Source organism: Arabidopsis thaliana, chromosome 5 (assembly GCF_000001735.4).
Source record: "Arabidopsis thaliana chromosome 5, partial sequence".
Lineage (NCBI taxonomy): Eukaryota > Viridiplantae > Streptophyta > Magnoliopsida > Brassicales > Brassicaceae > Arabidopsis > Arabidopsis thaliana.
This window is the reverse complement of record NC_003076.8, coordinates 11,365,422-11,388,028: the sequence shown is the minus strand read 5'-3', so window position 1 is coordinate 11,388,028 and position 22,607 is coordinate 11,365,422. Positions and strand designations below refer to the sequence as shown.

The window sequence follows — 22,607 nt, the reverse complement described above, 5'->3', positions numbered from 1 at the left end:
AAGGAGGAGACATAGTCTCATACTCCAAAAATAACATACATATAATTTTATATGAATGAATATAAATAATTTAAAGGTTACCTCAAAAAATGTTTAGATAAATATACAATCGATCAGTTAGACAATCACCCGGAGAGACGATCATGCTGGTAAAGTGTTATAAAATATAACTCCAAATAAATAATATTATTATATTGCGTAAAATAAATATGAGAGGAGAGTAAATAACATAGAAATTATCAATAATATTCTAAATTAATCACTACTTTATGTTGTTATTATTGTCATACAACATTATTTTCATCTTCCTATTATTTATGTCATTTTTGATTATGAATTTAATTTCTATATCTTAACTCATAACATTTTATTTATGTATTTGTAACACCTCGATTTCTTAAATATGATGGTGCATATAGAGAGGTGTAACATAATTGATTTGACCACCTATGTCACCAAAGAACACTTATATTTTTTGGTCAAATGTTCTAAGAGAACTACACAGTTAAGCGTGCTCGGGCTGAAGTAACTGAAGGATGTGTGAACTTCCGAGAAGTGATTGTCAGAACCATGCGAATGCAAACAAAGCATGGAAAAAGATCATGTGGTGATTTCTTGGATCAGTAAAATAAAAATCTTTAAACCTACCCAGATGTAGCAAACCGACCGTCTGATAGGAGTAGACCCACGAACACGAAAGAGAACGTGGAGCCTACTGATAAAGACGGTCGGGACGTTACAATATTTCTTCTCAATCTTTGTCTTACTTTAATTTTTAAATGATATTCATATATAAATTCACTATCATCTCAACAATATTTTATAATCTCCAACCACATCAAACTTTATCTATCTCCGTTAAAAAGAATCCCATAATTAGTCAACACAACAAAATATATATATATATATATATATATATATATATATATATATATATATAACAAAAGTAATTAGTTCTTCTTTCCATATACATATTTCATCTAAACTTTTTTCTTCTATAACATAAAATCTTAACTATGCTTCAGTATCATCAATGATTTTGGTCTCTTATTTTATCAGTTAATTCCCTTGCGCTTCTTTACTCACTACAAAGAAATATGATGGATGACATCGGTCTATTGAAGTCATTTTGTAAAACGAGTAGAATATTAGTTATCGATATTTTTGTTTTCTTCTTTCGAAAAATTGAGGATTTATCGATGAGTCATATGAGTGTCTCACTAAAGAAAGGTTTGTTACATAAATCTGGCATAAAATGTTTGTATGGTTTTATTTTTTTATGCTTAGAAACTCTTACAAAAATCTTCGTAAATGAGGTTAAAGTTAATGAATATTAGCGTCATACAATATTAAGTCTGTTTGTGAACCAACAATATTAGTTTTAAGTCGTTTTGTAACCGACGTTACGTTCAATAATACAATACGTAATTTAACATGTTTTTTTTTGTAATGACTATATCTATTTTCTTTTCACTTAAGTATGCAAATTTCGTTTCTAAAATTTTAGTTATTGGACTTATTTTGTATTATAATATAAAACTATGAATCTGAAATATACAGATAAACTCTACAAGCTCTATCTAAAATACCTTAATATAGAAAATCAATAAAGATTAATAATTAATGAGATATTTAATTTTGATTAAATATTTAAAATTATAATGTGGATAGTTAGATGTGAGTAAACTTATAAAATAACATTATAAATTTTAGTAAAAACTGATATAGAGTATTTTATGTATTCATATTAAAATAATGTATGTACCTCTTGCTTCAATATATTGTCATTTTTTTCTCCTTTCTAGAATTTGGTTTTTCTATTAAATTCATATATAGACATATATATATACACCTCTTACTTAATAATTTTCTCTACCTCTTGCTTAATTAGTCAGTTGGAATTTTTTTATAATGTTTTATATTAAATTCATAAATTATATACACACATATAAATATATATACACACCTTTTGCTTAATAATTAGTTTTACCTCTTGCTTAATTATTCGGCTGGAAAGTAAAAAAACAAATTACTCCGTGGATGTGAACAAACTTAGAAAATAGAATATTAAAAAATTTAATGAGACTAATATAAATTATTTTATTTATTCTTAACAACAAAAGTTTCCATTTGCCTTTCCTTTCATATGCCTTTCCTTTCATATATTTGTTTTGGTAGGATATTTTTCCTTCTATATATTGTTTTCATCTTTTTTTTAACTCATAAATAATTCATCCAATTGATCAAATATTAAATTTTAAATTAAAATTATTGAATTGATTGAAAATAGTGATAAATTATTTTTATGTAGTGGGTATTATTGTGGTTGAAGATGGAATTTTAAAAATTTAATGAGACTTAGATATAATGATTGATTATTTTATATATCTAATAACAAAGGTTTACATCTATATAGTATTTTCGTAGCAATTGTTTTTGGGTAGGGTAAAATGCATTTGGGTCAATTTGATATCGGTCCATTTCATAATTTTGTTCATTAAATTTTGGTCGGATCGGTTTAATTTTCAAATTTAACAACATATATATTTAGAATATTTGGTTAAGATTTAATCTCCTATTATTTTATTTGATTTTTTAATTGTTTTAAATCATCATATAATATAAAGTGTAAAAACAAATCTCAATTTTGTTTCCTGCATATATTATAATTTGAAATTTTAAAAACATATATTACCAAATTGACGAAAAATATATGGGTTCAACATCCCATATCGGCTAAAATGTTTAGACAATAATTAATAATCATATTATAAATGAGATCAATATTAATAAAATAAATGGAGGTTTTGGCAGAAAGAATTTGACAAGACGAATTTTTGAATCAATATTAATTAAAAAATAAAATATCACTAATTCACTGCTTCAATACGAGTTAAATTTTTAATTTATTATTTTTAACACCACCAATATTAGACATATCAATTCAATCTGATTTTTTAAAAAATTGTATAAAATCAAAAAAGGTTTCTGTGATATAATACTACTTAATAAAAATTTGAAACAATAATATATAAATATCCCAGAGAATGATACAATTTGCAAAATTTTCTCGATAATAAAGAATCACTAAATTTTAAAATTCACTATTTTAAAAAATAAATCATGTGATGGGTTAAGCAATTACGGGATATGTTATATTTTGGATCAAGATTATGTGGCAAACGGGTTTGAATCAATAATTAAATAATATTTATATACCGTTTTAATAGAATAATTGCTGAAAATGCTCTTTCCACACTACCCCTTTTCAATTCTACCATTTTCTATTTGCCATTTTTATTTATACCCTTTTTAAATTTTTAATGACTATTTTACCACTATTTGTAAATTTATTTAGGCTAACAAAATGAAATATTAATATTTTTTCGCCTTAAATATTCCAAAATAAATTTCCCGCCAAAATGTTCCCGCCAAAAAATTTCGAAAAAAAATTCTCGCCAAATCTTTTCGAAAAACAAATTTCCCGCCAAAAGTTTTTTTCAAAACCATTTTTCCCGTAAAAAAAACTTTTTTGGCAGGAAATAGATTTACAAGGGATTTTAAAAGGGTTTTAAAAGATTTACAAGATTTTTTAAAAGAGATTTTAAAAGATTTACAAAGGATTTTAAAAGGGTTTAAAAGACTTACAAGGGTTTTTAAGGATTTTGAAAGGGTTTAAAAGTGTTTTAAGAGATTTACAAGGGATGTTAAAAGGGTATTTAAAAGATTTAAAAGAGATTTTTAAAGGGTTTAAAAGGGGTTTAATAGATGTACAAGGGTTTTTAAAATTTTTTAAAAGAATTTATAAGAAAACCCTTTAAAAACTCTTGTAAATTCTTTTAAAACCTTTTGTAAAGGTTCACAAAAGTTTTAAAATGGTTCAAAAAGAGTTATAAATGTTTTAAATACTTACAATTTTTTTCTAAGAGTTAAAAAATGCTTGTAAAAACTTTATAAGAGTTTTAAAAGGATTTACAAAGGTTTAAAAGCTTTTAAAATCCCTTGTAAATCATTCAATGTCACTTACTTATGCTTTAAAAACGATTGTAAACCATGCAAACACTTTTAAAATCCCTTGTAAATCATTATATGCCACTTACTTATGCTTTAAAAACGATTGTAATCATGTTTTACCCTTTTATAAGCTTTTAAAATCCCTTGTAAATCATTCAATGCCACTTACTTATGCTTAACAAACGATTGCAAATCTTGTAAGACTATTGTAAAAGGTTTTAAAATGATTTACAAAGGTTTAAAAAGGGGTTTTAAAGTATTTACATATGTTTTTAAAAACTTTATAAAGATTTTAAGAGGTTTTAAAATGAATTACAAGAATTTTTAACAACTACCAAAGCTTTTAAAAAACTTTACAAGGTTTTTTTAAAAAGCTTTTAAAAAATTTACAAGGATTTTTAAAAGCATTTTTTTGGCTGCGAAAAAAAATTTACGAGAAAAAAAGTTTGGCGGGTTTTTTTTTTTTTTGGCGGGAAATGTTTTTTGACGGGAAAAAAAGTTTTGCGGAAAATTTTTTTGGCAGGAAAAATAAATTTTGGCGCCGAAACTTTCAGTTTCCAATTACATGTTCTTATTAGATGAGGGTAATTTGATCATTCTGTTCAAGGGAAGGTGTATTTTTAAAAATGAACGACATAAAAAGGTATTGTTGCAAAAGAGTAGTAAAAAAAGGGTAGTTTTGCTAATCTCCCGTTTTAATAAGGGTTAAATCTCTAGTTTATTAACAACTGTTCTGTATACTTCTGGTATACCATTATTAAATAACAATTGTAAACTATAAAATATAAATATTTTATAAATAGATACAGTTTGCAAACTTTTATATATACTAACTTTTAAAAAGAAATCGTCACGCAGTGTACCACAAGTTAAAATCTAGTTTAACTTATTTTCATATATTGCTTTTTTATGTAAGTATGTTATGTATAAAAATTTAATAAAACTGAAAATATTAATAGCTAATTGTGACTGGATATTTATAATATTTTAATGGTGGATAGATATATGTCCAAAACTTAGAAGATTGAATAATAACAAATCTTGTGACACTAGTATGGATTATTTTATGTATTCTAATAACAAAGGTTCATACACAACTTGCTGAAATATGTTTTCATAATTATTTTTTTCTACTATTTTTTTAAAAAATGAATAAAGTTTTAAAATATCAACCAATGAAATGGCTATCATAATTAAAATCTAACAAATTTAGTGAGAATTATAATGATCGATTATATTATATATATATATATATATAATATATATATATATATTTATAAAGTTTTAAAACTTATAACTTTATATTTATTATTTATTATATTTTTACATATTTTGATAAGAAATTTAAAATTTAGAATTGTTTCCTTATTTTAATATTTTTGTCAATTTAATAAAATTTTAAAATAAAAACTATATACTCTGATTAGTTTTAAATTAAGTATTTATAATAACAAAACTTTATTTTTAGAAAATTTCCATTGTTTAAAAATATTTTTTTATTTTTCTATATATCTTGTTATTGTTTCCTTTTTACAGGAATCTTAATATCAACTTTGATCCCTCCACTTCTTTCTTAAATGAACATGAGCAAAACTAAACTGATTGTGTGTTGAAACCATTCTTACCAAGTAAAATCGTTGGCTATCATCGAAAGTATTCGAAAGCATCTGAGGGCAAATAAGGCAATCAGCAATCCATCGCACTGTCATCGCGAGGTGAGAAGGGCTCACTGGTGGTCTCTCCTATGCAACATTATTCAATCAGCAAAGTAAGATTTATACTCTACTCAACTTGTATTTGGAAAACAAAAAACAATGCACCACAAGTCAGTCACTCTTAGTTACCTTTAACTACTCTAGTAATAGAACAAATCACATCCAAAAGGCGACAAAATGTTTCATCAACTCGAACCTGAAAAGTTTGCATCGGATGGCTGGTAACTGTACCGCGTGCAGCCAAAATTATGAACAAAGAAAGAAGCACCACTGGACAGCGACATCATGTAGAATTTGAAAGAAAATGGAGCTCGACGTTTGTACCCTGAAAAAGAGAAATTGACTGGTATAATAACAAATATATATTCAGCATGTGACTGAGGAGACTAGTTTATTATACCTCCTTCGGTGATCGATTTATGTTTGTTCAACATATCCTCTTATTTAAAGCAGGGATGTAAATTAGGGATCAGAATAAACCGGCCTGTGTAATTATTTTAGCCTCTGATGTGTGACATGGTCAGTCCTCAGTAGTGCCAGATGACCCAAAACCATGAAGCGAGATAAGTGCTGCCTAAAAGTAAACACTCATGCCCTCGTGATTTGACCCTGCAATTCTGCAGAACTGTAAACTACGACACAATTTTTACTTGCTTAAACCATTTTCACAGTTAGTAGCTCTTTACATGGTTTGGTTTTGATGTGTCATAACCACCATTTTCAAAATAACATCGCTTAACCGATAACAGAAATCCTTTAATCGAAGCCCATAAAACAACAAGAGTCATTACAGGGTAAGGTGAATCTATAGCACCAACAGAAAGTGTGTCCCGATACTATGATCAATATTCTAATCAAAACAGAAAATAAGTATCCCAAAACTATAATCATATTCTAACAAAAGTAAATCAGTTCCTTCTTTGCTTTTTGTTCGTGGTTTGGTTTCCCTTTTTCTTCCACTTCTTATTTGTAACAGCTCTACTCTTCTCCTCAATCTCCTTAACTTTACGCTTCCTGGAAAACCATAACCAACACAAACACATTCACTTAGCAAAGTTTGCACACATCATCTTAGTTACAACATCTCAATTCTCAACACAAACTTTATTTGAATAGATAACCATACACTTATACTAACGCCTAACATAATTCTTGACACAAACGTAGGCAATATTGCAATCCATGAAAGTGAAACAAACATTATACACACCAGGACAATGGCCGAAAATTTCTACGATTAACATAGGTCCAACTTCATTAACAAGTCCAGATTTAGAGACGTATCACAATCTTGTTTATGTTTATGATACAGAATCTAAGCATTTCCTATACATTGCTTCTTAATACACAGTGGCAATAACTAACCTGTACTGAGAAACTTTGGGATCTGAAACCAACTCATCAGCAAGAGTTGCTTTTCTATTCTTCTTAGTCAATCTTCCATAGAACTCTTCAGCTGGTTCAATTACTGTACCAATCTGTTTTTTTCACAGAAAGGAAACAACAAAAGTTGGTATTAATACAGAAGCCGAAACAAAAGTTCTTGTCTTTAATCTAGTTTAATGTTCTGAAACTTGCCTGGAAATATTTTTCAGCTAGCTTTGACCGTGACACAGATTTCTTGTAGTGTACAGCAGGATCCATTACAGTTCTCAACTACAATAGATACACAATTAGGATAATGTTAGGACTTGGAAACCAAATACAACAACAACAAAGCAAAGAATCTATTACCTTAAGCAACTGAAGATCTCTTTTCAACTCCGGAGTCATTGTTGGTGCAGGCATATCAAACCTATCCACAGTTATAAAATAATGTAATCTCGGAACCAAACAAAAAGGGTAAATATAATCTGAGTAAAGGAAAGCAATGTTACCAGTTTGAACCAGTTGTGTCTTTGATTTGTTTCCTAATCATCTTATTAATCTTCTTTGGATCATTAGGAGGAAGACAAAGACCATCAACAAGCTCTGACTTAGACATCCAGAGAGAACTGCTTTCGTGACTCTCAACTCTTTTGCTTGAAGTGGAACATGTTTTCGTGTCTAAGGATAAGCCTGGAAGCTTTGGTTCCCACGTAAGACCTATCAATGGTTTAGTCTCTGCCATTACTGTAAATTGCCTTTGTTCTCTGTGACAAGGTAGTTTCAATCAATTCGTAATCGTATCTCAAGAGATAAAGTTAGGGTTTTGAACAAGAAAACATCGAAACTATATCGGAAATTGAAGAGAGAGAGAGTTAACCTGGAGATTCCGGCTGACGAAAGCCCTAATTGATGGAACTGTGTGCGACAATGGACGGCGTCGATTGATGATGATGAGCGTTTCAGGAAGGGAACCTTGTTTCGTACATTATCTAATTGACCACTTTACTTTTAGAGAAACACAAATAGCCCCCAAAACTTTAAGATATTTTGTTGTCTATTATGAAAATATCCAAAATTTAAATAGATTTAATTGCCATATTTTCTTAGTTGATATAAAATTGAGAAATTCCAATATATCGCACTATTTATAGTTTTTTGGACAAAATTAGTATTAAGAAATGTTTTAGACAAAATTAGCACTCAATAATTATTTTTATTTTTATTATTAAAATTAACAATTAAAAATATTTTAATAATACATAACAATCAAAAAAAATTCTAGATATTATTTTTTGGGAGATTTGCAAAACTACCTTTTTTTACTATCCTTTTTCAACAATACTCTTTTATGTTGTCTATTTTTAAAATGACCAAATTATCCTCATCTAATAAGAACATGTAATTGGAAACTGAAATTTTTCCACCGAACAAAATTTCCGCCAAACTTTTTTCCCGGCAAATTTTTTCTCAACCAAAAAAATACTTTTAAAAATCCTTGTAAATTTTTTTGGAAAGAAATAGATTTACAAGAAATTTTAAAAGGGTTTTAAAAGGGTTTTACAAGCAATTTTAAAAGGGTTTTAAAAGATTTACAAGGAATTTTAAAAGGTTTTAAAAAGATTTACAAGAGTTTTTAAAGGGTCTTCTTGTAAATTTTTTAAAAAACTTTTAAAAACCCTTGTACATCCTTTTAACTCCATTTAAACCCTTTAAAAATCTCTTATAAATCTTTTAAAACTCTTTTGAAATCCCTTGTAAATCATTCAAAATACTTTTAAACTCTTTAACAATCTTTTAAAGCCCTTTAAAATCCCTTGTAAATATTTTAAAACCCTTTTAAAATCTCTTGTAAATATTTTAAAATCCTTTTAAAACAATTTTAAACCTTTAAAAATCTTTAAAAAACTTTTGTAAATCTTTTAAAGCCCTTTAAAATTCCTTGTAAATCTTTTAAAACCCTTTTAAAATCCCTTGTAAATCTTTCTTTTAAAATTCCTTGTAAATATTTTAAAACCATTTTAAAATCCCTTGTAAATCTTTTAAAACCCTTTTAAAATCTCTTGTAAATCTATTTCCCGCCAAAAAAAATATTTTGCGGGATTTTTTTTTTTTGAAAAAGTAATTTTGGCAGGAAATTTTTTTTTCGAAATTTTTTGGCGGGAAATTTGTTTTGGAATATTTTAGACGAAAAATATTAATATTTCATTTTGTTAACCTAAAACAGTTTCAAAATAGGGGTAAAATGGTCATTAAAAATTTAAAAAGGGTAGAAATAAAAATGGATAAAACAAAAGGGTAGAGTTGAAAAGGGGCATCATGAAAAGGGTATTAGAAAGTATTTTTCTTATTTTTTTGTAAAAAAAATTCAGTCAAAAATTTTCAATCAAAAACTTTTACGCCAAATTTTCCCCTAAAAAACATTAATGAAGGATTCTACAAAATTTAGAAAGGATTCTAAGCAACTTAGGAAATGTTTCATGAAATTCAAATTATTTTTTTTGCGTAACATATTCTGATTTCATGAAATCCTTCTTGAATTTTGTACAATCTTTCTTGAACCTCTATAAATTAATATTCGATAAACTAATAACCTCAATAAATTTATAAATTATGCCGGTCCCTAGTTGGGTTCAATGTAAAAAGTAAGATAAGTAGATAAATTAATAAGATAATAAGTTTTTTGAAAGTTATATGCAAATATATGGTCTCATCAAAATCATAAATTAATAACTATATAAATGTATCAACTATATGTATAGATTATATGTAAGAAAGTTCTTTAAAATATAATTCTAGCATTGTTGTTATGCTTAAATTCGTATTAGTTTTTCTTTGAATTTAATTCTAATATTTTACTATATCAAAAAATTTTGGTATTGTTTTCTAAATATGATAATTGTTTTTTATGTAATTGAAAGAATTCTTGATAATAAGTTTTTCGAACAACTAATCCTAAAACACTATCGTGTCGTTGTAGTATTTTAGGTTGTCCATCCAATCTAGTGTGATGCTAACAGATGAGATATGATTAGAATGCACTAAGTCAAGCCAAGCGGAGAGTTGTTGGTTTCTAATAGTCCTAATGTGCAATAACAGAAATGAAATGAAACTAAAATATGAAATGGCAATAACAGGCAGATGAATAACAAAGCAGAAGTGATAACAGGCAATCAAATGGATGAGAGATTCTTAAGGATGAGGTAATCGAATAGCGTGGTCTCCTTAATCTACTTAGATGGTTGACAAAAACTTCATAGAAGCTATCCCTAAACAACAAGTTCAACAAAAGATTTATTCACTACCGTGCAACAAATCCTCAAGTAGTGCCAGACACTAATTTAAGCACCACTAGCGATCTCTAACTAAGCTGGCAATATGAATCAACTTGTTAAACCCAATACCCGTTCTAAACGGCCAATCCCTTGGGATAGAGATTAATATCGCTGGAATTAATAGATCCGACATTCCATCAAAAGCTTTTTGAGCGCGGAAATGTCTGATTCATTTTTTAGTTGATCAAAAAGGAACAAGCAATAAGTGCAACTAATCCAGAAGGGACTCTAATATTCTAAACTCAACTAACTAAAGCGACCCAGGACACTACAACTACTCTATCCCATCCTCAGAAATACAGTTCACTACCCATACATAATCAAAAACAATAGCAATGCAACAAATGATAACATGATAACAGAAATGATAAAGGATGAAACGAAAACTGAAAAATCAAAAACTTGAAAGTGAATACAAAATCGCAGGAGAGTGTTGCGGCTACAAAAGTTTGCGAAAAGATGGTATTAAGATAATGGATGGATACCCTAGGGAAAACCCCTAGAGGCTATTTATAAAAGAAAAATTAAACAATAAGGAAACTAGATAGATAGTAATCTTCACGTCGGGACCCTGCGATCGAGCATTTGATGGGCTGAAATGGGCCTCCCTGTGATCGAGTATGTCATGAATCAAACTGGGCTTTAGGGATTCTATCTTGCGATCGAGTGGTAAGGAGTGAAGATGAGATGGAATGGTCTAGCGACCTTGCGATCGAGTGGTGCGATCGAGTTGATGTCTTGAGGTGGTCTATATAACCCTGTTTTTACTGATTTTATCTATGTTTTAGATTTAGGATTTCGAGTCTTTATGTTATTTCCCGAGTCTTTTCAGGTATTCTATGCAGTGGGACGACAATGGAGATGTGGAGACATTTTGGAGCAAGAGCTAAGGAAAAGGAAGCTAAGGACGATTTCAGTTCCAGATTCAGAGAGAGTGTCGATCGACACACTCCTGGTGTCGATCGACACAGTCATGGTGTCAATCGATACCAGTTTTGGCCCAGAAAAGTCCATGACGCTTTCAAGTTTACAAAAGTGGAAATTTGCCCCAAAAGACTTCTCTATTTGCATTATTAGTCCATGACCCTTTTATACGGCATATATATAGTTTTAGAGGTCATTGTTTATACCTATTAAGTTCTTTCCTACCAAGTTTTCAGAGAGACATAAGCTATTCATCCCTATTTTCAGAGATTCATCCAGTTTTCCATACAGTGAAGAGATCCTTTCATACTCTAATCTTATTTGCTGTGTTTATGCTTTCTATCTCAATTGTGTTGCTTGTTTCAATCAATATGTCAGAGTAGTTTGCTTCTTAAGAATAGGGTTTCTCATTAGGGATTCATATGGTTTAGTAGATCGCCCCCTTTGCTAGGTTATCTTTAGAATTCCTCATCTTTGATTATTCTTAATGCTAAATCTAGAGTAATTAACTAGATCTTGAATCCAGACAATAGATATACTCGCGATAGGTATCTGTAGTTGGATCTATTATTTGATGAGCCTGGTTTATAGGTGTGTAATAAGAATCGACCTATCTACTAAGGTGAACAATTGAACTTTTTTAAAATGCATGTTTAAGTTAAAGATCTCTCGGCTTCTCTGGTTATTCTTAGCTATAGGTATAGGAAGTTTTGCGGAACACCACCAGTTATTCCATAATTAGAGTTTGAGTTTAAGAATGGTTCGATAATAACCTAGCTATCATTAGATCTACTAACCAATAATTTCCTGAGAATACCCTACTCCTACCTCTTTATTTAATGTTTCACATCAAATCAATCAGATGTTTTCTTACTTTGTTTACTTTTTATTTCAGTCATTTTCTGCTAGCTTAATCTGGACGTTTGATTCATTGTATGAACAAAAGAACTTTGAGGAAATTCGACCCTTAAGTACTGCAACCAATCTCTTATTTGAGAGAGTAGGTTTAAAGCAATTTGAACCATATCAGTGGTGAACGAGTGGTTTCTTCAGCTTCTCTTCTCTTTCGTGTACTCAGCTTGTTTGGTTTAGTGTAGAATGAGTAGATGGCCTTCCTAGTTATCGCGTTGTTTGGTGGGTGATTCCTCCGGCTTCGCGATAGAGTGAAACTGAGCTTCTAGCTTTTTCGGGGTTGTGATCGAGTGTTTTGCCCTGTTAGACTCTGAGGTTGCGATCTAGTAATTGGATGAGGGTGTGATTGAGCATCCAAACTTTCTGTTTTATTTCTCCTCTGTTTGAACACCAAAAGTATCCAAAGTACCTGAAAACAATCCAATATGCGCACATGCAATCCTAATGCAAAATCGTCTAAGTATGCAAAACACATTAAAATGACTACTAATGAGATAAAATGTGGATGAAACAATGACAAAGTGATGTAGTCATCCATCTCCGCTTGAGTGTACTCCATTGGCATGACCGGTCCTTGGTGCGGTTCCGCCATCTCCTCGTCATTGTGCTTGATCATTTACTTTTTTCGTCATGGGAGACAAGGGGACAGAGCATGGGCTTTTTGGAGTGTCGGTGGAGATTAAAGTCTATTTGACTTTATGGAAGCATGAGTTGTCATTGAAGTTCTGTGGTCGCTCTCACTCTACCTTGCGATCGAGTGTTTTTGGGAAATCCTACTAGGAGATCACTCGATCATACAACTTCTAGGTTGCGTTCGAGTGGTTTGACATTGTTGTTGAGAAAGATATTATCCCAAAACCATTAGATCGCACTCTCGAGCTTTTCTAGCGACGTTGCGAAAGAGTGTTTTTGAAAATTTTGGAAAACTTTATACCAACCACTTGCTCGCATCTCTGTTGATTACTCCAATTGCTATTCATTTCCTGAGAACCAATAAGACAACCAAAACAAAACAAAAGTAACAAGAAAATAAAAACCATATATAGGGATAGTCATGGGACTTCCTCCCAAGTGAGTTTGTTTTATGTCTCTAACTTGACTCCTCACACTTATTAGACTTAAGGAGGGTGATAGATTAGAATTAACGTCTCCTCTCCTTCCTTAGTAGATACAACATCAAATTCATCATGCCCTCTTGGCAGGACTCTAATTTGTACTCAATGGACCTTTCTTGGAAGTAATCTTCTTTTTGATCATCTGGATGGTTTTCTTCTCTAGACCATTCCAATGTGAATTCACATCTTTCTTTGCTAACCAGAGCAATGGCTTTATCGTTTTGAACTTCTTTGATGTTGAGAGGAGTTTGGTTAATTTTCCCTTGAAATCTTTGATTTAAACTTTAGCTCTCTCTAATTGTCAATTAGCTCTTATATGGCTTTTCCTTGCCATTTAGACCTCTCCTTAAGTTTTAACCAATCATTAGATGCCCTCATGCTTGACTTTAGCTGTTTGGTTGAGCACTGTGGTCGAGTATCAATTGAGCCTTCCTCGTTCAATGCAACATCCTCTGTTTCTGACGCAATGAAACTTTTAAAGATCTTTGATCCTTGTACTTCGTTGTGTGAGTCTAATGACTTCTCACAGCTCAAGGTTTGATGGAGAGAAATCCAGCTTCACTACTTTTAGTCAAAGCAGTTTGAAGGTGATATTAATGATATATCCCTACTTTTACTTTTTGATATGTCCTAGTTTTTACTGATTTCAAACATAGTTTCAGAGTTGTTTTTAGACTCTTTCTAATCTTTTCGTATGTTTTGAGTCATTTAAGGCACTCTTACACATCTTGGAGCTATGGAGTATAATAAGGAATTTTGGAAGCTTTTCAGCAATAAAGATTATCAAAGACGTTTTTTCAAAAGATGGTGTCGATCAACACCCAACCTATGTCGATCGACACCCTTATTTCGGCTATGGGATTTTCTGCCTTCTGCCAAGTCTTTGAGAAGCCCTGGAGTTTGCCTTAGTTGCAAAGTAGTCCATGCACGTTTTTAGACACGAATATACCTAATTGTTTGGTCATTTGTTAGACCTAAGTTTTGTTTCAGAGATTGATACACATTTTGAGAGAAGAATCCAATCCCATTAGAGAGCATTCTGAACTCCTTTCACTTCTATCCTAATTCATCAATGCAAACTATTCAGATTATGATTTGTGTTACCGTTATCATGTCTAAGTAATCACCTTGTTGGGTTTAAGGAGTCTCAATAGGGATTTAGATGGATTAGTAGATCGAAAACCGCTTAGGATTATTCTTAGAGTTCTTCATCTTGATTATTTTTATTGCTAGTTTTAGATTGATCACCTAAAACTTGATATTAGATAATAGGTATGCCTACCATAGGTACTTGTTGTTTGAACTATCATAGATGAGCCTAGGCATTTAAGAAAGAACAGGTAGGCTCATAGAAGGGCTCTGGTTTAGATACTAGGTGAACTAATCAAGCTTGATAACAATGAATGCTTTAGTATAGGATTTCTCGGCTTCTCCGGTTATCTTAGCTCTAAGTATAAAGAGTTTCGCGGAACACCACCGGTCACTCTAAAATTATAGTTTGAGTTTGAGAATGGTGCGATAACAATCCTAATATTAGCTAGATTTACAATTTATCTATCTCCCGCGACAATTCCTTAAACCCGACGCTTTAATCACTTGAATTTACACCTCGTTTACTTGCTTATTTGTCTTTTACATCCAATTGCTTTGTCTAGCTTATTAAATAACATCATAAGTCTATTGTGTGAACATCGAGAGCTCAGTGGAATTCGACCCTTAAGTGCTAACGACGATCTCTTATTTGAGGGAGTAAGCTTAAGGCAATTTGAGCTATATCAAATTTGGTGCTGTTGCCGAAGTTCTCTTTTAGTTCACCATTAGACTAGGTGTCATTTTAGGTCTAGATACTTCTTTTCTATCACCTACTTACGTGTTTCTTTGTCTTCTGGTCTCTTGTGTTTCAGGTACCTTCAGATTGAGAATCACGTTTCAATGGCAGATTTTCACGATAGTGTATACCGACACCATCCTGGTGTCGATCGACACCCTCTGCAGAACCAGACGGCTACAATAGGCGACTTCAACAGAACTGATCTCTTCTACACCAACCGATCATCATTCAAGCTACCTCCATTTGAAAGAGAAGACTTTGCTATACACCCTGCCTATTATGATCTTGTATCAAGAGTTTAGAGGAGCTCCCGATGAATCACCATTAGATCATTTGGAAGTCTTCGAAGGCATAGTGTCCTCTATCAAAGCGGAAGGTGTACCAGCTGATTACCTTCTTTGCAAACTCTTCCCCCACTCTCTCGCAAGCAAAGGAACATCATGGTTGCGTCAACTAGAACCAGGTTCACTAACCAAATGGACTGATACAAAGAATGCATTCATGAATCACTTCTTCGATGAATCCGTGACAGAGGCATTTCGTTTGCAAATCTCTTCGTTCACTCAGGCTCCGCTTCAGGTCTTATCAGCGTGAATTTCCCCAACATTGCTTCCAAGAGAGCCAACTCATCAATCTATTCTACAAAGGAATAGCCAAGCCATACATGAGTCAACTCGATGCAGCAAGCTACTGTAACTTCATCACGGTCACAAGGACATCAGAACCTCCTCTTCAACGACAACATCGACCGCATCGCTTGCTCTCTAAGAGAACAGACACATACACACACGATGGCTGACGTTGTAGATGAGCAAGAATTGCCCAACAACATTGGCGCTGGCGACTTCCCACACAACCATAACCTGCGTCACGGCATTGTCCCTCTGCCGGTTCAGAACAATAATTTCGAGATCAAGAGCGGTCTCATTGCTATGGTTCAGGGGAACAAATTTCACGGCCTGCCAATGGAAGACCCACTCGATCACCTGGACGAGTTTGAAAGGCTCTGCAGCCTTACAAAAATTAATGGAGTTAGTGAAGATGGTTTCAAGCTTCGCCTGTTCCCGTTTTCACTTGGAGACAAAGCCCATCTGTGGGAGAAGAAGCTACCCCAGGGATCAGTCACAACTTGGGACGACTGCAAGAAAGCCTTCCTGGCTAAATTTTTCTCCAACTCCAGAACTGCCAGACTCCGGAATGAGATATCAGGATTCACACAGCAAAATACTGAAACCTTCTGTGAAGCATGGGAGCATCCGTAAGCTTGATGCCTCTCTCGGTGGCCAAGAGACTTGGTTTCAGTAAATACAAGGCCTGCAACATTTCTTTGATTCTAGCAGATAGATCCATCAGAATACCTCATGGTTTGCTAGAAGACTTACCAGTAAGGATAGGCACTGTGGAGGTTCCTACAGACTTTGTGGTGCTAGAAATGGATGAAGAACCCAGGGACCCTTTGATCCTAGGAAGACCCTTCTTAGCTACAGCTGGAGCCATCATTGATGTCAAGAAAGGAAAGATCAATCTTAACATTGGCAAAGAACTCAAGATGACCTTCGACATCACTAACACCATGAAGAAGCCTACAATAGAAGGAAAGGTCTTCTGGATTGAAGAGACGGATATGTTGGCTGATGAACTGCAGAAGAGCTAGCAGAAGAAGACCATCTATAGAATGCTCTAACAAAGGATGGGAAAGAAGAAGATTTACACTTGGAAACTTTGGGGTACCGGAAGTTGTTAGATATGCATAAAGAAGTTGAGAATCCAGAGGAGTATGACGATTTGTTCGGAAATGCAAAGGAGCAGAATATACTCGATCACGTCATTCAACAGACTGTCCACTCGACCGAGCTACTCGATCACAACCTTCCCTCTGACGCCGATCTGACATCCGACGACTGGTCCGAACTCAAGGCACCAAAGGTGGATCTGAAACCGCAGCCAAAAAGGTTAAGGTACTTTTTCCTTGGACAAAACTCTACTTACCCTGTTATCATTAGTGATGAGCTAAACACCGATCAAGTTAATCTGTTATTAACTGAATTAAAAAAATATAGGAGAGCTATAGGATATTCACTAGATGATATCAAGGGGATCTCACCCACCCTATGCACCCATAGAATTCATTTAGAAAACGAATCTTATTCTAGTATTGAACCTCAAAGAAGATTAAACCCAAACCTGAAAGAAGTGGTAAAGAAAGAGATACTTAAACTATTAGACGCGGGTATAATCTACCCTATATCTGATAGCACTTGAGTATCTCCAGTCCATTCTGTTCCCAAAAAGGGAGGTATGACAGTCATAAAAAATTCTGAAGATGAACTGATACCCACTAGGACCATAACAGGACATAGGATGTGTATCGACTCTAGGAAGCTTAATGCAGCCTCTAGAAAAGATCATTTCTCATTATCCTTCATTGATCAAATGCTAGAAAGATTAGCAAACCATCCCTACTACTGTTTTCTAGATGGATACAGTGGATTCTTTCAAATTCCTATCCACCCAAACGATCAAGAGAAAACTACCTTCACTTGTCCTTATGGGACCTTTGCTTACAAGCGAATGCCTTTTGGGCTTTGCAACGCACCTGCTACTTTTCAGCGGTGTATGACTTCTATTTTCTCCGATTTGATAGAGGAGACGGTCGAGGTATTCATGGATGATTTTTCCGTGTATGGTCCTCCTTCTCCTCCTGTTTGTTAAATTTGTGCAGGGTACTCAAGAGGTGTGAGGAAACCAATCTGGTACTGAACTGGGAGAAATGCCACTTCATGGTGAGAGAAGGAATTGTCTTGGGGCACAGAATCTCAGAGAAAGGGATAGAAGTTGATAAGGCTAAGGTCGATGTTATGATGCAATTACAGCCACCAAAGACTGTGAAGGACATCAAGAGTTTTCTTGGGCATCAGGCTTTTATAGAAGATTCATCAAAGACTTCTCCAAGCTGGCTAGGCCACTCACTAGACTACTGTGCAAAGAGGCAAAATTCATATTTGATGAAGAATGTCTAACAGCTTTTAAGACAATCAAGGAAGCTTTGGTCTCTGCTCCAATAGTCCAAGCTCCTAATTGGGACTATCCATTTGAAATCATGTGTGATGCTTCAGACTACGCTGTAGGAGCAATACTTGGGCAGAAGATTGATAAGAAGCTACATGTCATCTATTATGCCAGCAGGACTATGGATGATACACAAGTGAGGTATGCCACCACTGAGAAGGAATTACTGTTTGTGGTATTCGCATTCGAGAAATTTAGAAGCTACTTGGTGGGTTCTAAGGTGACAGTATACACTGATCATGTTGCTTTGAGGCATATATATGCGAAGAAGGATACCAAACCCAGGCTGTTGAGATGGATCTTATTGCTCCAAGAGTTTGACATGGAGATTGTTGATAAGAAGGGGATTGAAAATGGTGTAGCTAACCATCTTTCTAGGATGAGAATTGAAGACGAGGTACCCATTGACGACTCCATGCTAGAAGAACAGCTAATAGCGATTCAGCAACTTAACAAGAGGACTCAAACTAAAAAATCACTCGATCAAGTTTGTGCAGTAGAGAACAAGCTTCCGTGGTATGCTGATCACGTCAATTACTTGGTTGGTGGTGAGGACCCTCCGAGTCTGTCGGGCTATGTGAAGAAGAAGTTCTTCAAGGACATTAACCATTTTTACTGGGACAAACCCTATCTCTGCACACTCTTAAAGATAAGATCTATAGGCGATGCGTCTCAGAAGACGAAACTGAAGGCATCCTACTGCATTGCCATGGATCTGCCTATGGTGGCCACTTTGCAACTTTCAAAACAGTGTCAAAAATCCTGTAAGCAGGTTTATGGTGGCCGACAATGTTTAAGGATGCTCAGGAATTTATCTCAAAATGTGATTTATGTCAGAGAAAGGGGAACATCAGCAGAAGGAATGAGATGCCTCAAAATCCGATCTTGGAAGTTGATATTTTTGACGTTTGGGGAATTGATTTCATGGGTCCATTTCCATCTTCTTATGGAAACAAGTACATACTTTCAAGACCCCTATTGGCACGACTCCTTTCAACCTTCTCTATGGAAAATCGTGTCACCTGCCTGTTGAGCTTGAGTATAAAGCCATGTGGGCAGTTAAACTCCTGAACTTTGACATTAAAACTACAGAGGAGAAGCGGTTGATCAAACTGAACGATCTAAACGAGATTCGCTTAGAAGCTTATGAGAGTTCCAAAATCTACAAGGAGCGAACCAAATCTTTTCATGACAAAAAGATAATTTCAAGAGATTTTAAGGTTGGTGATCAAGTGCTGCTGTTCAACTCTCGCCTGAGGCTTTTTCCAGGCAAGCTCAAATCGAGATGGTCTGGTCCTTTCTCTGTTACTGTAGTCCGATCTTATGGTGCTATCATTCTAGTTGGGAAGAATGGAGACTTCACAGTCAATGGGCAGAGGCTCAAGAAGTACATGGCAGATCAATTTATTCCAGAAGGAACTTTTGTTCCTTTGGAGGAGCCTGTAAAAGCCCAATAAGTGTGAGGAGTCAAGCTAGAGACTTTAAACAAGCTCACTTGGGAGGAAGTCCCATGATTATCCTTGTAAATAATTTTTCTATTCTTGTTACTTTTGATTTGCTTTGGTTATATTTGTGGTTCTCAGGAACAGAGGAACGACTTGGAGATAGAGTAAAAATTCAAAATTTCTACTCTATCTCAAGGGTGGTGATCGAGTATATCAGTCCAGTGGAGTCCAAAAATTATAAAATTTTGATTGAACCCGGAACACTACGATCGAGTATCCCGCACCAGAGGAGCAGGAACAACAACAAGGTCCCAGTATTCCATGGGATTACACCAGAGAGGAGATGGACGACTACGTCTTCAGTGTCTTCAACTGAGGTACCACACACAACCATCATTGTATATACCATTTTCTGTTTTTGTTTTGTTTTAGTGTCTCTTGAACTCTTCTTTAGACTTCTACTACACAAGGGACTATGTAGTTTAAGTTTGGGGGAGGATTCAAGAAGTATTTAACATGTTTGCTAGTGAGTCTTATTTGCATCATTTGAGTCTTAACTTCATCTAAGGCATAGAAAAAAACAAAAAAATTGAAAAATTTCTGAAAATGTATTCCACAAAAACAGAGTGTTCATATAGTTGCATCACATTTAGGATTGAGTCTAGGATGTTTCATATAGGATTGTCGCATATGCATTGGGGATTATGATGAGATAGCCTTGTAAGCATTTTGGTTCATAGTTGGTAGTTGTCTGATGCGTAGTCAATAAAATTGAAGTAAAACTGCACCATGTCTTGAATGCTCTACTCGATCACACTGTTATTATCTGATACCATTCCCTATCAATTTGAACCTGAATCTGACTTGCAATTATCATGTCTTAGCATCGAATTTGAACTCATGGATACCATATACATACTTGGGTTTTCTTTAAACTTTTCACCACCCTTGCTAACCCAAGTAGCTGCTTCCATCATTGAAGTAGTTTCCCTTGCCCTTAACCAAACCTTTCTTTTGAGCCCTGTTATATATCGTGTGTGATTGTGAGGCCTGTTTCAGGATTGAGCTTGGAAGAAAGTGTTAGGTTTGAGCCGACAAGAGTAGTGTCTCATGTAGTTCTAGTCCACGTTTTCTGGGCTAGATAGGACTAGGTGGGTGTCTATTTTTTTTTAAGTGGGGGTCGAGTATATTAGAAAAATAAGAGAGAAAGGAAATGTTGATGTTCTTAGGAAAAGGAAGTTGAGAAACAAGTTAGTCTAGTAATGGATTTTGGGGAACTAAAAAAAATATAGGCTCTATAACAACTGAAGAAAAAAGTATAGAAAAGTCTTGATCACAAGAAGATAACAAGAGCCATAGTTGTCAAAGAAAACCAAAGTCCACTAGATCCATCAAAGTAAAAGAAACTTCTCCTTAGAATAAGAGACAAAGAAAAGAAAGAGTGGTTTGATCTAAGATAAGAATGAAAAAATAAAAAAAATGCCTTGAGTGCAAAGGGTAGAACTAGGATCATATTCTGGGCTTGAGGGTAGTACCATCTGTTGGTGTATACACTGTCTATGTTTTTGGGTAGATGGGATACTATTCTTGTATGCATAGGTTGGCTCTTACCTTTAGCATTCTCCTAAAGCTCAGTCCATTTCTTTTGAGGGTCCCCTGTTACTAAACTTGAACCACCATTTCTTTTGAGTCTAGTTTCATCCATCTTTCATAGCATTCACCATCATTTTTGTACATTTTGCATCTTTGGTCGAGTCTAGGACTAGTCTTGCATACATTCTGCATTCTAGAGTTGTTTCAGGTGTTTTGGAGCTATTGGTGCTCAGAAAGAAGGAAAACAGAACAGAAAGTCACACTTCCACCAACATACTCGATCACCAGTAGCAGAGAGGGAAGCAGTCAGCTCAGCAGTCCATCCAGACACTTCTAATCGATCGCAGAGTAGACCAGGCAGTCCATTCTGCCAGATATACTCGATCGCAGAGGAGAGGAGGCAATCCATTCTACAATTCTACTCTATCGTATAGGCGACCAGGCAGTCCACTTTGCCAGTCCACCAGTTATACTCGATCGGAGAGGAGAAGAACCAGTCCATCCTGACAACTGACACACTTACTCGATCACAGAGGCCAAGAAGCAGCCTAGACCATTCTGTCAACCAACCTACTCGACCACCACCCCGATCCTCTGATCAATCCGAACTCAACCAGACAACCTGAGCATCAGAAAGAGAAGAGAAGAGAAGGCCCATTCGAAGCCCATTCGAAGCCCATAAAGAAGCCCACTTTGAGCCGACACTCTTGATCACGCCGTCCATGGGCCGTTAAGTGGGCTCGAAGCCCGCTTTCTTATCTTAGTAGAAATAAGTCTCTAAGGGTTTCGCCCCCAGACATGCACTTTAGAGACACGAATTTTGCACTATTATTCAGCAGACGCTTTTCATTCCTGCAACTTTGTATTTCGATATTTTTTCTTCTAAGTTATTCAGATTTTGCTTTCATTTGCTTGTTCATCTTTGGTTCATATTTTTAGTATGCAATCTTCAATCGTTTCTATGTTATTGTCTTTAAGCATGTTGTTTGAGTAGTGATTAGGATTTCTGAGGACGGGATAGAGTAGTTGCGGAACCCCTAGTCGAATCTATTGGTTAAGTGTAGATTTATTGAATCCCTTCTGGATTAGTTGTGTTTACTGCTTATTCCTTTCTGATCAACTGGAATCCGATCCCAGACGTTCCAGCGCCCAGAAGGCGTTTAATAGAACGTTGGATCTATTAATTCTAGTGATAATCGTCTCTATCCCAAGGGATTGACCGTTTAGAGCAGTTATTGGCTTTAACAGTCGGTTCTTATTGCCTGCTTAGTTAGAGATCGCTAATGGGA

At 34.2% G+C, this 22,607-nt stretch overlaps 2 protein-coding genes and 2 pseudogenes across 5 annotated transcripts; 1 reads left to right on the top strand and 3 right to left on the bottom strand.

Annotated features, from left to right (window-relative positions):
* Nucleotides 1–6,371: 6,371 nt before the first annotated feature.
* Nucleotides 6,372–8,122, bottom strand: AT5G30495 (Fcf2 pre-rRNA processing protein). 2 transcript variants are annotated; one of them, NM_147961.4, is made up of 6 exons: nucleotides 7,975–8,122; nucleotides 7,607–7,861; nucleotides 7,464–7,524; nucleotides 7,308–7,385; nucleotides 7,095–7,207; nucleotides 6,372–6,743 (listed from the first exon to the last, which is right to left on the bottom strand). In NM_147961.4, the coding sequence occupies exons 2-6, from the start codon at nucleotides 7,837–7,839 to the stop codon at nucleotides 6,638–6,640; spliced, it is 591 nt and encodes a 196-aa protein (NP_680266.2). In that variant the 5' UTR covers nucleotides 7,840–7,861; nucleotides 7,975–8,122; the 3' UTR covers nucleotides 6,372–6,637. The 2 variants fall into 2 exon arrangements, with proteins under 2 accessions (NP_680266.2, NP_851091.1); NM_180760.2 differs by lacking the exon at nucleotides 7,975–8,122 and having other exon boundaries at nucleotides 6,429–6,743; nucleotides 7,607–7,927.
* A 5,264-nt stretch (nucleotides 8,123–13,386) lies between these two features.
* On the bottom strand, nucleotides 13,387–13,974 carry AT5G30428 (annotated as a pseudogene; the record flags this gene model as incomplete). Its single annotated transcript has 1 exon — nucleotides 13,387–13,974.
* Nucleotides 13,975–15,490: 1,516 nt separating this feature from the next.
* AT5G30406 lies at nucleotides 15,491–19,726 on the top strand (annotated as a pseudogene; the record flags this gene model as incomplete). The annotated part of the gene is made up of 1 exon: nucleotides 15,491–19,726.
* Nucleotides 19,727–21,387: 1,661 nt separating this feature from the next.
* Nucleotides 21,388–22,042, bottom strand: AT5G30341 (uncharacterized protein; the record flags this gene model as incomplete). The annotated part of the gene is made up of 4 exons (NM_147960.1): nucleotides 21,388–21,504; nucleotides 21,596–21,685; nucleotides 21,758–21,910; nucleotides 21,941–22,042. The coding sequence occupies 4 exons, from the start codon at nucleotides 22,040–22,042 to the stop codon at nucleotides 21,388–21,390; spliced, it is 462 nt and encodes a 153-aa protein (NP_680265.1).
* Nucleotides 22,043–22,607: the final 565 nt, after the last annotated feature.

Coding starts and splice junctions, on each gene's coding strand:
- AT5G30495 (NM_147961.4), bottom strand. CDS start 7,839: ATGGCAGAGACTAAACCATTGATAGGTCTTACGTGGGAACCAAAGCTT. Junction 7,386..7,463: donor GAGATCTTCAGTTGCTTAAG/GTAATAGATTCT, acceptor TATCTATTGTAG/TTGAGAACTGTAATGGATCC. Junction 6,744..7,094: donor CCCAAAGTTTCTCAGTACAG/GTTAGTTATTGC, acceptor ATGGTTTTCCAG/GAAGCGTAAAGTTAAGGAGA.